This window comes from Mizuhopecten yessoensis, unplaced genomic scaffold (assembly GCF_002113885.1).
Source record: "Mizuhopecten yessoensis strain PY_sf001 unplaced genomic scaffold, ASM211388v2 scaffold6893, whole genome shotgun sequence".
In the NCBI taxonomy this organism is placed as follows: domain Eukaryota; kingdom Metazoa; phylum Mollusca; class Bivalvia; order Pectinida; family Pectinidae; genus Mizuhopecten; species Mizuhopecten yessoensis.
Window position 1 is genome coordinate 360,941 of NW_018406777.1, and position 13,434 is coordinate 374,374.

General features: G+C 34.7%; 3 protein-coding genes across 4 annotated transcripts in view; 2 read left to right on the forward strand and 1 right to left on the reverse strand.

Moving 5' to 3' along the window:
- Nucleotides 1-4,334, forward strand: part of LOC110452812 (phosphatidylinositol transfer protein alpha isoform-like) — a 26,896-nt gene extending 22,562 nt beyond the window's left edge. Inside the window, exon 10 of the mRNA XM_021501499.1 lies at nt 1,332-4,334. Coding sequence (XP_021357174.1) covers nt 1,332-1,388 — 57 coding nt within the window. The 3' untranslated portion in view covers nt 1,389-4,334. The remainder of the gene's footprint in view (nt 1-1,331) is intronic.
- LOC110452810 lies at nt 4,077-7,875 on the reverse strand. Its single transcript, XM_021501496.1, has 2 exons — nt 5,222-7,875; nt 4,077-5,032 (listed from the first exon to the last, which is right to left on the reverse strand). Exons 1-2 carry the CDS (start codon nt 6,217-6,219, stop codon nt 4,915-4,917), a joined length of 1,116 nt encoding a protein of 371 aa, XP_021357171.1. The 5' UTR covers nt 6,220-7,875; the 3' UTR covers nt 4,077-4,914.
- Nucleotides 7,876-9,992: 2,117 nt separating this feature from the next.
- LOC110452804 (multidrug resistance-associated protein 1-like) overlaps nt 9,993-13,434 on the forward strand; it is a 41,947-nt gene continuing 38,505 nt past the window's right edge. Inside the window, exon 1 of one of the 2 annotated variants that reach the window (XM_021501485.1) lies at nt 9,993-10,090. In XM_021501485.1, coding sequence (XP_021357160.1) covers nt 10,019-10,090 — 72 coding nt within the window. In that variant the 5' untranslated portion in view covers nt 9,993-10,018. The remainder of the gene's footprint in view (nt 10,091-13,434) is intronic. The other variant, XM_021501486.1, reaches the window with a different exon arrangement.

Sequence of the window (13,434 nt, forward strand, 5' to 3'; positions counted from 1 at the left end):
AAACTTGGCAGAGCCTAACGTTTGGCAACTTATGAATCTTTCCCCTTGGGTTGAGTTTCCCCTATCTCACCCACATGGGTGCACTCAGTGACCTTTAATACAATTAGATGACAGTGTTATATATATTACGGCATGACAATTGAAAGCCTGTCAGAATACCGTTTGACTGACTGACAATCAATCTTGTTGTCAACAAATGACTGCACCCCAGGAACATAAGAGTTACTGAACAAGTTTTCACTGAAGGTTTGAACCTTTAGACTTGAAATATACATTTTTGTACTTTACTTTTTACTGCTCCTTCCAAATATGGCTTTTTATACGCCCGTCGAAGACGGGGACATATTATGTTATCACGTGAGCGGGCGGGTGGGCATGCGAACGATGTCCGCTCGATATCTCGAGTAATTATTAACGGATTAACTTCAAACTTCACCACAAGGTTAATTACCATGAAAGCTCGGACAAGTTCGATAACCACCATTATCCGACCATAATTTGTGGAGTTATGCTCCTTTATGGACTTGTCGAAACAGTGTCTGCTCGATATCTCAAGTAATTATTAACGGATTAACTTCAAACTTCACAACAAGGTTAATTACCATGTAACCTCGAACAAGTTCGATAACCGCCATTATCCGACCATAATTTGTGGAGTTATGCCCCTTTATGGACTTGCCGAAACAGTGTCTGCTCGATATCTCGAGTAATTATTAACGGATTAACTTCAAACTTCACCACAAGGTTAATTACCATGAAAGCTCGGACAAGTTCGATAACCACCATTATCCGACCATAATTTGTGGAGTTATGCTCCTTTATGGACTTGTCGAAACAGTGTCTGCTCGATATCTCAAGTAATTATTAACGGATTAACTTCAAACTTCACAACAAGGTTAATTACCATGAAACCTCGGACAAGTTTGATAACCGCCATTATCCGACCGTAATTATTGGAGTTATTCCCCTTGGTTTCATTAATGCGATGCATGTGTTCCATGATGTTGAATTGCACTCATTGATCTACCAGTTATGTTGAATGATTTCTCTTTCAATATCAATTACTCACAAATACTTCATATATTTCAATCATACAAACAACTGCTCATTCAATGTGTGACGGGCGTATTATATACCGCTCGCGGTAACCTTGTTTGTGTATAAGTTATCTAGAAAGTTTGCCATATTTAATGTTTCATTGTCTTTGTTGTGTTTTACCAAAATAAATTACCGGTAAACAATTAAATTTGTGTTTTAAAGAGGTAGAAAATTATGAACAATTTGTTTTTAACTCATTTTAAGAAATACCTCTTCTTTTTTTTCAAATTCAGCAACGAATGAAAGGAACCATTAGAGGAACAACTTCTGACGATAAGGATGCCAAATGATGACTCTGAGTTTTAGCTGTTGGTTGGTAGAAGCTGAAGATAACCTCAGACATCAAGTTCTAAGACAAAAGGAAAACTACTTTATCACCTCTGTATCCACTGGTTACTATTGGTGATAGACTTTAATAAAGTCTGAACAGGAGCTGGAAAGGGCAAGCTTTTCAGACGTTTGCTTCATAAAATTCCGAAGATGAAAACGTGATGATTCTAATTGACTTTAACAGCCAATTAGTGCATTCAAGTGTTTTTTTTATTTCAGATGTACAAGATTTGATACAAGACCACGAAAAAAATACCATAATATTAGGGATACCAGTGGAGCTATTCCATATTCAACATATATAAAATTTAAAAGTGAGAAGTCGTAAGTTTAGCATTGATAGTTTGAGGAGGTGTAGGTGTTGGTGAACTTGTAGGTCACACATTGTCGTAACTACTCACACATTGGAATGCATTTATCAGTAGGTAGAAAACAGAGAAAACTTGATTGCCACTGTGCACATACAAAACAAATCACCATTTACCATTATAGAAACATCATCAACAGCATTTCATGTGAGTGTCCTTGTCATAATTCCATATGTACTGATTCCATATGATCTAGAAATACCATATTATAGATGGAGGATGTCTGCCCGTTGTTTTCTCACTTCCTCTAAACATAGCCGTCACCGACAGATAATTGAAACATACAGAATTTAGTATTAATTGATGAAGCAGTTAATATGCAAATGTATTTTTAAATTTGTGAAATCAAATCGTTAATAATTTTCATGGTATCAAAATTCACTTACCAGGGTCAATTATTTGTGCTGATTGAACAGCGATATATTTAGCTGTTTATTTGTGAGAGGGCAGATGTTTTCCACCAATATGTGGATTAGCTAATGTGAACCAGGTTCTATTAGTTAACTAACAATAAGCTAGTGTAGGTTGTGTTGGGCACCAACTGGTGTGGAGACCCAATATGTCAACACAAACTAGGGGAACTAGACTAAATGCATGTGATACCCATTGTTTTCTGATACATTCATTGTTCCTAAATGATAGAAGTTTAAATACTCTTTTAGTGTTTAGAAATTAAATGAATATACATCTTAAGACATACATATGTGTGTTAATTTATACAAATACTGGAGAGAAATGTTCAGGTAAATATCATTTTATGGTATGGTGCATCTCTACATTTACAGTTATTACACTGCAAATACCTAAATTAGCTGATCTCTGACTGTTAATCAACTGGTTGTAAATTCTTTTAAATCCAAGCCTTGACAACTTACTTTAACTTCAATACTGGGAAATACTTGGATGTTTTTTAAACACTGTGTAAATAGTTCTAAATAAATGTTTTGAAAATGTAGGAATCCTCTGGTACAAGATTGTTTTACATGTACAGTCAAACCTGTTTGTGCACCACCTGCAATAAGAGACCAGCTGTGTTAAGAGACCTCTTCGCGGACTTTACGTGGGTGGTCACTTGATTCAGTTTTGTACTCGTTACGTTCCTGTAATGATGTTTTCCTGAATAAATTTGTCGAGTGTCGGTATGTCATTCAGTGAAGGTTGGCCTAGAAAATTGTAAGGAAATACAAATGTGTGTGATCTGTTTGATATTTGTGTGGTATCACCCCTTAATACTTTGAATGCAGTGAAACAACATTTAAACATTCGGTACTCGTGTACCATGATTGCATAATACATATTGTACAACATATAGAATCTGTATTGAGAGGCCACCCCTTCTACAGAAAAAGCCATGCAGTCTGTATCGACTGATAGTCTTATAATCCTAAAGTAAATCATGTATTGAGAGTGAAGATCAGACAAATCGGGAAGGGATTTTCAAGCCTGGTCTATTGACATTAAATAAAAACACAAATCATGAATCAAATGTTGCATATTTTGGTAAAAACTGAGGATTTATTCATATTTTGTGCTTTGAAATAAACAAATCTGGATAACATGAGAATTATATATTTCCTGTTCTCGGTTAATAGCTGTGCGAATACCTATCATTCATTCATACAAGACTATAAATGTATTTCGGTCGGTAATTCCATTCAAAATTTGAGTATATCAGTAAGTAGCCTTATTGTATTGTAACACTTGAGTGTACTAGTTGGTACCTCTATTGTAGTACTTGAGTGTACCAGTTGGTACCTCTATTGTAGTACTTGAGTGTACCAGTTGGTACATCTATTGTAGTACGTGGGTGTACCAGTTGGTACCTCTATTGTAGTACGTGGGTGTACCAGTGTAATACATAGGATACGAGTGGGTAGGTCATAGATTTGTTACATTTACATGTAATCTCATTGTATAAAACTTGTTATGTGATGTTAAAATGTTACACGAGGTATTTGAGATGATCAGTGATGGAAAACTAATGCAAGTTATTTCAGATAATACCTCTAAGTAGTGTGCTGTGATAAGCAAAATAGAACCAGATGCAAGTTCTGACCAAATCTTGATACATCTGTACAGTGTATCAGAGGAGCTGTGTTTTAAACAAATTGTCTAAAGTTAATATGCTTATGCTGGGAAATGGTCAAATTTACCAAAATTCTAGCCTTTCTATACACTAAACACCAATGACCATGAAGTATGTATGTGTATGCAATGGTATATATTTCACAAGTCAATAGGTACATGTTCCTGGTATATACATCTGTCTAAATGTTCCTGGTGACTAAATACAAGGGCACACTGTTACATCCATGCAGAGCACGGTTGTTAGGTCGTAGACAAGGAAGCAAGTATTAATATTCCACAAGCAAGTGTATTTAGCGAAAATGAGGGCGACATGTGGATTGATGTAGATTGTGTAAAATCATGTCGTCCTAATCTTGTGATTGTTTCATCATTAGGTATCATTGAGATGTTATGCTTATTTATTGAATGTGACAAGTACAAAGCTCATGAATTAAATGTCTTCATACACATTGTCATGTAGTGTTATACTTTATGTTTTGTATCTGTCCATATTATATATGATTATTTAAGCACTGTACATAAATAACTAGACTTGCACTAGTCCTAAAATTGTGTTTATAATGCATCAAGTATGTTAACAGTTTTAGAAAAGAAATATTTCTGTTCTTGAAGTTTTAAACAGGTAGTGGTTTTGCAGTGAAAATGTCAGTTTTTCCGTATACATGGTGAATGATCACAAATAATATCTCGCTTGATTTGAAATACTAGTCTAGCATTACGTGGGTATACCGAGTACATGATTGGATACCGGAGTGTGCTATACAACATACTGTATGCAGTGTTTACTAATATACTATTGTTAAGGCATGGTTTCATTTGTGACGTTCATATAAAAGAGGATTTATACATTTCTTTTGAGATTTATATTATTACTAACTGAATGAAGTTTTGCTATAGTTTGAAAAAAAATAGTTTTCACTTTAGCATTTTATCATCAAAGCTATGTTAGCCTGGACTGTACTAATTCTTAATTTTATCTTGTAACATCAATTGACATCAAGTAATTACAAATATATAAAAAAAAAGACAGCTAATATATATATATATATGGATTAAGATCAATTCTAATTTGTAGTGATACACACAAATTTGTAATATTTATCATGGTATTACCAATGTTTATCCTGGTATTACCAATGTTTATCATGGTATAACCAATGATTATCCTGGTATTACCAATGTTTATCATTGTATTACCAATGTTTTTCCTGGTATTACCAATGTTTATCCTGGGATTACCAATGTTTATCCTGGTATTACCAATGTTTAGCATGGTGTAACCAATGTTTATCATTGTATTACCAATTTTTGGCATGGTATTACCAATGTTGATCATTGTATAACCAATGTTTATCATGGTATAACCAATGATTATCCTGGTATTACCAATGTTTATCCTGGTATTACCAAGGTTTATCCTGGTATTACCAATGTTTACCCTGGTATTACCAATGTTTATCCTGGTATTACCAAGGTTTATCCTGGTATTACCAATGTTTTTCATGGTATAACCAATGTTTATCCTGGTATTACCAAGGTTTATCCTGGTATTACCAATGTTTTTCATGGTATTACCAATGTTTATCATTGTATTACCAATTTTTGGCATGGTATTACCAATGTTGATCATTGTATAACCAATGTTTATCATGGTATAACCAATGTTTATAATTGTATTACAAATGTTTATCATTGTATTACCAATGTTTTTCCTGGTATTACCAATGTTTATCCTGGTATTGCCAATGTTTATCATGGTATTACCTATGTTTATCCTGGTATTACGAATGTTTATCATGGTATAACCAATGATTATCCTGGTATTACCAATGTTTATCATAGTATAACCAATGTTTATCCTGGTATTACTAATGTTTATCCTGGTATTACCAATGTTTATCCTGGTATTACCAAGGTTTATCCTGGTATTACCAATGTTTTTCATGGTATTACCAATGTTTATCATGGTATTACCAATATTTATCATGGTATTACCTATGTTTATCATGGTATAACCAATGTTTATCCTGGGATTACCAATGTTTATCCTGGTATTAACAATGTTTATCATGGTATTACCAATGTTTATCCTGGTATTACCAATGTTTATCCTGGTATTACCAATGTTTAGCATGGTATTACCAATGTTTAGCATGGTATAACCAATGTTTATCATTGTATTACCAATGTTTAGCATGGTATTACCAATGTTGATCATTGTATAACCAATGTTTATCATGGTATAACAAATGTTTATCATGGTATTACCAATGTTTAGCATGGTATTACCAATGTTTAGCATTGTATTGTTTATCATTAGTTTATTGGCACACATGGATAAAGGATATCAATTAGGAATAATCAGTACCAATAGGAAACCGTCAGCGTTTTCCGTAAACTAAAAAATATTTATTAATATTTCCTTGTTTACGGAAGTGCAGACTTTTCCTGATTGGCATCAGTACATTTCCTGTTCTGTACTAACACCATTTAGAAGCAGTCTCGGTGCTAATTACCTTGGCATGGTGTAACATAGTGTAACAATATTGTTGTAAAAGGAAGGTAAATAGACTATGATTTGAATATAGAGGCAAATATGTCTTCGTTATGAAGTAAACAATAAGATATATAAATAGAATAAACTAAGTTAAAAATCTCACAGATAGAACCATATGGCATATAAATTGAAACTTTACTATATCCATTATAAAGGAAACATTGTGACATTGGACATTTTTAACATCCATCTTTATATTGTGTAGAAACTGCAATCAACAGAACAATAACACCACCTGAGCAAGGCATCTCTTTCATTTAGATGACAGAACAAGTGGAACTTATTGAGTCTATGATTGTGATGTGCGTTAATAAGATCTCATATTTTCACAGGGGAACAAGAGGGTTTAAATCAGAACAACACGAATGTGACCAGTGATTAATTAAACCGAATAGATTACTGAAATTCATTGTAATATTATACATAGTTGACCAGTGGTATTCTTATGCACGTCTGAATGAATGGACAAAGTCCTCTAAAAAGCATGGGAGTTGCTTCCACTACAGTGTGACAAATGGGGGTACTTTCCCGACAGAACATTTTTTGAAACATTTGCAGCAAACGTCTTTCTGATCATGTCTTTTGAAAAGCTCACACTGCAGAGACTTTTCCTTCAATTGAAAACTGTTCTAAAATTTCTTTAAAACAATGTTTGATCCCATAATTCAGTCTACCGGAGAATGACCTAACATATGATCAATAATGTGTTGGGGAAGTTTGTATTGCTCCAACTGTTACTCAGACACCTACAATCAGACATTAATGTCAATATCTTGATAGTATTCTTTTTCACTCTAAATACCTCATATTTGACGTTTTGATTACAAAAAATATTAAACCATATTTTTGGAGTTGTTACGTATACATCTAAGCCCGCCTTTGGTAAACTTATGTTGGCAGTGTCCTGTCGGTCTATCTTCCAACATTTCAATAGTTTGCAGTTTGCTGATTACAACTAAAATTCACACAGGAGTTTTCGCAACCTTTCTACACCTAATGAAGGTCAAAGATCATAGATACAATTTAGAAGATCTGTACACCATATACCATCAATCTGACACATATTTATGTCGGCGGTCATTTTGTGTACCTTTTCGGTACTTGTGTTTTACAATATTATTAAAAATTGTTTCAGAAAAGTTCTACATGCTCATTTACAGTTGTACATAATAAGCACTTTATAATATACCAGTGGCCAACTCGTCCTCCCCTTTACAAACAGTCGCGGGTGAGGCTTTTTAGCCCATCTTAGATAGATATATTCAGGAATTAAAGCTCAACATATTTTATCTCTTTTCAAAATGAGTATTTGTCAATCATAGCAGATAACTGCACTGATATGAGCATGAAGTGTAATGCTTTTTGTTATATAATGATAAAATAATTTTACTTTATTATGGTGAAACGTTTTGGTTTTTAATATTTTATAAATTATGCGCTCTTATTATGTTATTAAAATCTCTACGTCTCCTGTCTGTATTGTTTGTTTATTTTAATTGCATGTTTTTTATTATTTTTCATGTATGATCTGATGTAACAGTGATCTGGTCTAATCAGCAGCGGTATTTAGGATATAACGCTGATCGCGAGGGCAGTTTCGAAGAACACGACTGATACACCTGTGATATTAGTATTGTTGTATGTTAGGGTAGTGAAGATTAAATATTTGGAGGTAGACTAAACCCTTTCCCCTTCAGTACAGGTTAAGAGGTATTAATAAAACTTGATCAAATATAACCAAATATAAAAATACCACCTCATATATATATATATATACCAAACATTTCACCACGCCCATTGATAATTCCATCCAAATGTGTTGATAATAAGTGCAACCGTTTAGTAAGAGTAGGATTCTAAAGCAGAACTGCCCTTAATTAGATTTTAGGCCACATTCAACACATCTTTATGCCACATGGAGGCTTCCATATGGCATAAAGAAGTGTTGGATGTGGCCTAAATATTTTATGAAGTGGTATTGCCCCTGCGGCAGGAGAAAGAGTACCAAAATTCACGCAATTTTAAGTAGCTATGATAATTTATTCGTTTTACATGAAATCATTTTAAAATAAGCTAATGTAATTAAGGAATTCATCAATGTTCTATTTCTGTTTCACAAAAATGATCTCCCAGTAAAGAATGAATCGTCCCCAGTAATTAGCAAATAAAAACTGGTTCAACAAACAAAACTCGATATTAAATTCTAGAATAAATCTGATTGTTACTTATTGTCAAACTGATTTCTCTAATTTTGGTGAGAAATTAAAATCATCATTGAAGAATGACCAGATAGCAGAAACGTCTTGAGGGGATACAAACTGACGTTTTTTCTGAGTTTACATTAAGTAAAGAAGTGACAATTCAGATTGAAACCTATGCGTCATACTAATGGATATATATTAACGTTAATACTATTATTTTACTTTTAAAACGAAAATTTTCGCGCACCGTTTGAGAGGAGGTGAGACGAGGATTGGGTCTACATGAGTTACCTCCCATCTCAATGTGACTGTCCTGGATATTACCAGTAAGGATGTATTACCAAATAATACACCGCCATTACGTATATTTATACCGTCAGAATAGCATATAGCATACTACTATCTCTATATAGGATCTCTCGTACGAACTTACAGTTCAAATTAAATTTCACAAAATCAGTCAAAATTCGTGAAAAATGCAATTATCTTTCACGAAATGGAAACATTTAACGTCCCCTTTATCACATGATCATTTTTTTTACTTTTTTTTTTTATTCAAGTATTGCGATAAACACGCTTTCCCCAGAGACATATAAAGCCATATGTAGTATATAATATATACGTCTCTGCTTTCCAGTGTCATTCTTGAAGTTTCTTTGACATTTTCTCGAAATCGACAGTTTTCCCTTTCTCTTCCATGTCTAGGACCAGTCTTCTTTTTAATCTGGATGTACGACACTATATAATTACTCTTTAGTTTGTAAACCCGTATTGTAGGGTTTACACCAATTAAAACAAAAGCCACCACCTTAAGTAAACGTACTATTGTTACATGCATTCGGAATAAAGATTGAAATCTCAATCTTGTTTTTTTTTATATGTACATTTTGATAGAGTAGTTATGCTTTATTTAGTTATTTCGAACAGCAAATTAAGTGTTGACAACAATTGAATTGATGACGTCATAAAAAGAGATTGATGGCGGTACAATAACAAATGTTTTATAGTCTCATAACAACATTTGCCTTCTCAATGCATTGCAATGGAAGGTGCAGAGCAAACATAAAACACTTTACATTATAGTTATGTATTTATGCTTGATATCGGAATAAAAATCCAGAGTAAGTCATTACTTTAGATATATCGATATAAATTATAATACATGTGTATACACGCAAGTCCAATTCTATGTGTACGTAAAATTATCGGCCTTCCAATCCTACATAAAGTGGAACGGGAACATGTGTTTGAATATTTCAGGAGTTTTTATATATAGACATAAACATTAATTTATTAATAGACATGTACGATCTGAGATCTGTGTGTGTGTATATGTAACTGACTAACGACCTTTACAGGACGGATGCACTATAACAATGACAGGAATATGTCGACAATATCCGCAAAATCAATCGGAAAACTTACCCGACGATTTCCAGCTTCTAAATGTAAGTATTGTTATCATGCAAATATTACTGTTACCGAGGGGATAATGTCGTGACCTTTTTTAATTTTTCCTTATACAGTCCGCGTTTAATTCATTCATCCTCGTCCTCTGTTGCACAAGCTGTAATAGCGCTCACAGCGAAACCTTTCTCTTTCACGTGTAAAGAGTTCCGCTCGCTTTTATCATACACCTATACAATTCAGTCATCTTTCGGGTTCGATTATTTTGTAACTACTTAATTATTTCGGAAAATATAAAAAAAGAAATGTCATTAGGTTAAAGGAAAATATACTTTTCATCCATCTTGTGTGAACTTCTTTGCGATAAAAAATATACCAGTGAGGGATACGTCAAGTTAATTTGTATGGTAATGAATTTCCCTGATGACATTGGGTGGGTGGGTGGGTGGGGGTGGGGGGTCGAAAGTTGTTCGTGTTTCCATAGTCTATAGGACTCCTCGACAGTCCGGTTGCTCCTAGTCCAGTTTAGTTTGGAGGTATTTATTGCTCAAGCATTAAAAAAGTATCAGGTACACACTTATTCTGGTTACATGTACTTCCTTTTTAAACGGATAAAGGTAGTATTGTGACAATCCATGTAATACATATATAGGATCTTACATGAGTTTCAATTTCATATGAGATTTATGAAACGAGTCTAAGAATTTTTCAATTTAGCGAGCTAAAATGAAAAATTCGTGACGAGTTTCAGTAAAATTCATATGAAATGAAAACGAGTGTAAGATCCTTTTTATCACATAATTAAGATGTGTGGCATTTATTCGTGTAAAACGACAATTTGCATGCAACACTGAAATGTGAAAAGCCGCCATTTTGACTCCAGTGCACGTCTGTGACGTCATGTATATGTACTTGCCCTAAGCCTGACGTCACAATTGGAACAATTGAAACTAACAACCAATCACAGGGCTGATAGGTCATGATATTACATGGGTTAATACACAAAAAAATATGAATACAATACCGACACATAATATAATACAGACATAATGTAATACCGACAAGCAATGTACATAATACCGACACATTATGTAATACCGACGCATAATGTAATATCGTCACATGGTGTGATACCGACCTAATGTAATATCGTCACATGGTGTGATACCGTCCTAATGTAATATCGTCACATGGTGTGATACCGTCCTAATGTAATATCGTCACATGGTGTGATACTGACCTGATGTAATATCGACACATGGTGTGATACCGTCCTAATGTAATATCGTCACATGGTGTGATACTGACCTGATGTAATATCGTCACATGGTGTGATACTGACCTGATGTAATATCTTCACATGGTGTGATACTTACACAATGTAATTTAGACACATGGTGTCATACTGACCTTATGTAATATCGACACATGGTGTGATACCGACCTTATGTAATATCGTCACATGGTGTGATACCGACCTAATGTAATATCGTCACATGGTGTGATACCGTCCTAATGTAATAGCGTCACATGGTGTGATACCTACACAATGTAATTTAGACACATGGTGTCATACTGACCTAATGTAATATCGACACATAGTGTCATACCGACACAATGTAATACCGACACATGGTGTGATACCGACCTAATGTAATATCGTCACATGGTGTGATACCGACCTAATGTAATATCGACACATGGTGTGATACCGACCTAATGTAATATCGACACATGGTGTGATACCGACCTAATGTAATATCGACACATGGTGTGATACCGACCTAATGTAATATCGACACATGGTGTGATACCGACCTAATGTAATATCGACACATGGTGTGATACCGACCTAATGTAATATCGACACATGGTGTGATACCGACCTAATGTAATATCGACACATGGTGTGATACCGTCCTAATGTAATATCGACACATGGTGTGAAACTGACCTGATGTAATATCGTCACATGGTGTGATACCTACACAATGTAATTTAGACACATGGTGTCATACTGACCTTATGTAATATCAACACATGGTGTGATACCGACCTTATGTAATATCGACACATGGTGTGATACCGACCTAATGTAATATCGTCACATGGTGTGATACCTACACAATGTAATTTAGACACATGGTGTCATACTGACCTTATGTAATATCAACACATGGTGTCATACTGACCTTATGTAATATCAACACATGGTGTGATACCGACCTTATGTAATATCGACACATGGTGTGATACCGACCTAATGTAATATCGTCACATGGTGTGATACCTACACAATGTAATTTAGACACATGGTGTCATACTGACCTTATGTAATATCAACACATGGTGTCATACTGACCTTATGTAATATCAACACATGGTGTGATACCGACCTTATGTAATATCGACACATGGTGTGATACCGACCTAATGTAATATCGTCACATGGTGTGATACCTACACAATGTAATTTAGACACATGGTGTCATACTGACCTTATGTAATATCAACACATGGTGTCATACTGACCTTATGTAATATCAACACATGGTGTGATACCGACCTTATGTAATATCGACACATGGTGTGATACCGACCTTATGTAATATCGACACATGGTGTGATACCGACCTAATGTAATATCGACACATGGTGTGATACCGACCCTATGTAATATCGACACATGGTGTGATACCGACCTAATGTAATATCGACACATGGTGTGATACCGTCCTAATGTTATATCGACACATGGTGTTATATCGACCCAATGTAATATCGACATATGGTGTGATACCTACCTAATGTTATATCGACACATAGTGTGATACCGACCTAATGTTATATCGACACATGGTGTGATACCGACCTTATGTGATATCGACACATGGTATGATACCGACCTGATGTAATATCGACACATGGTGTGATACCGACCTAATGTAATATCGACACATGGTGTCATACCAACCTAATGTAATATCGTCACATGGTTTGATACCGACCTAATGTGATACCGACACATTGTAATATCAACACATGGTGTGATACCGACACAATGTAATATCGACACATGGTGTGATACCGACACAATATAATATCGACACATGGTGTGATACCAACACCATGTAATATCGACACATGGTGTGATACCGACCTAATGTTATATCGACACATGGTGTGTTACCGACCTAATGTTATATCGACACATGGTGTGTTACCGACCTAATGTTATATCGACACATGGTGTGTTACCGACCTAATGTTATATCGACACATGGTGTGTTACCGACCTAATGTTATATCGACACATGGTGTGATACCGTCCTAATGTAATATCGTCACATGGTGTGATACCGACCTAATGTAATATCGACACATG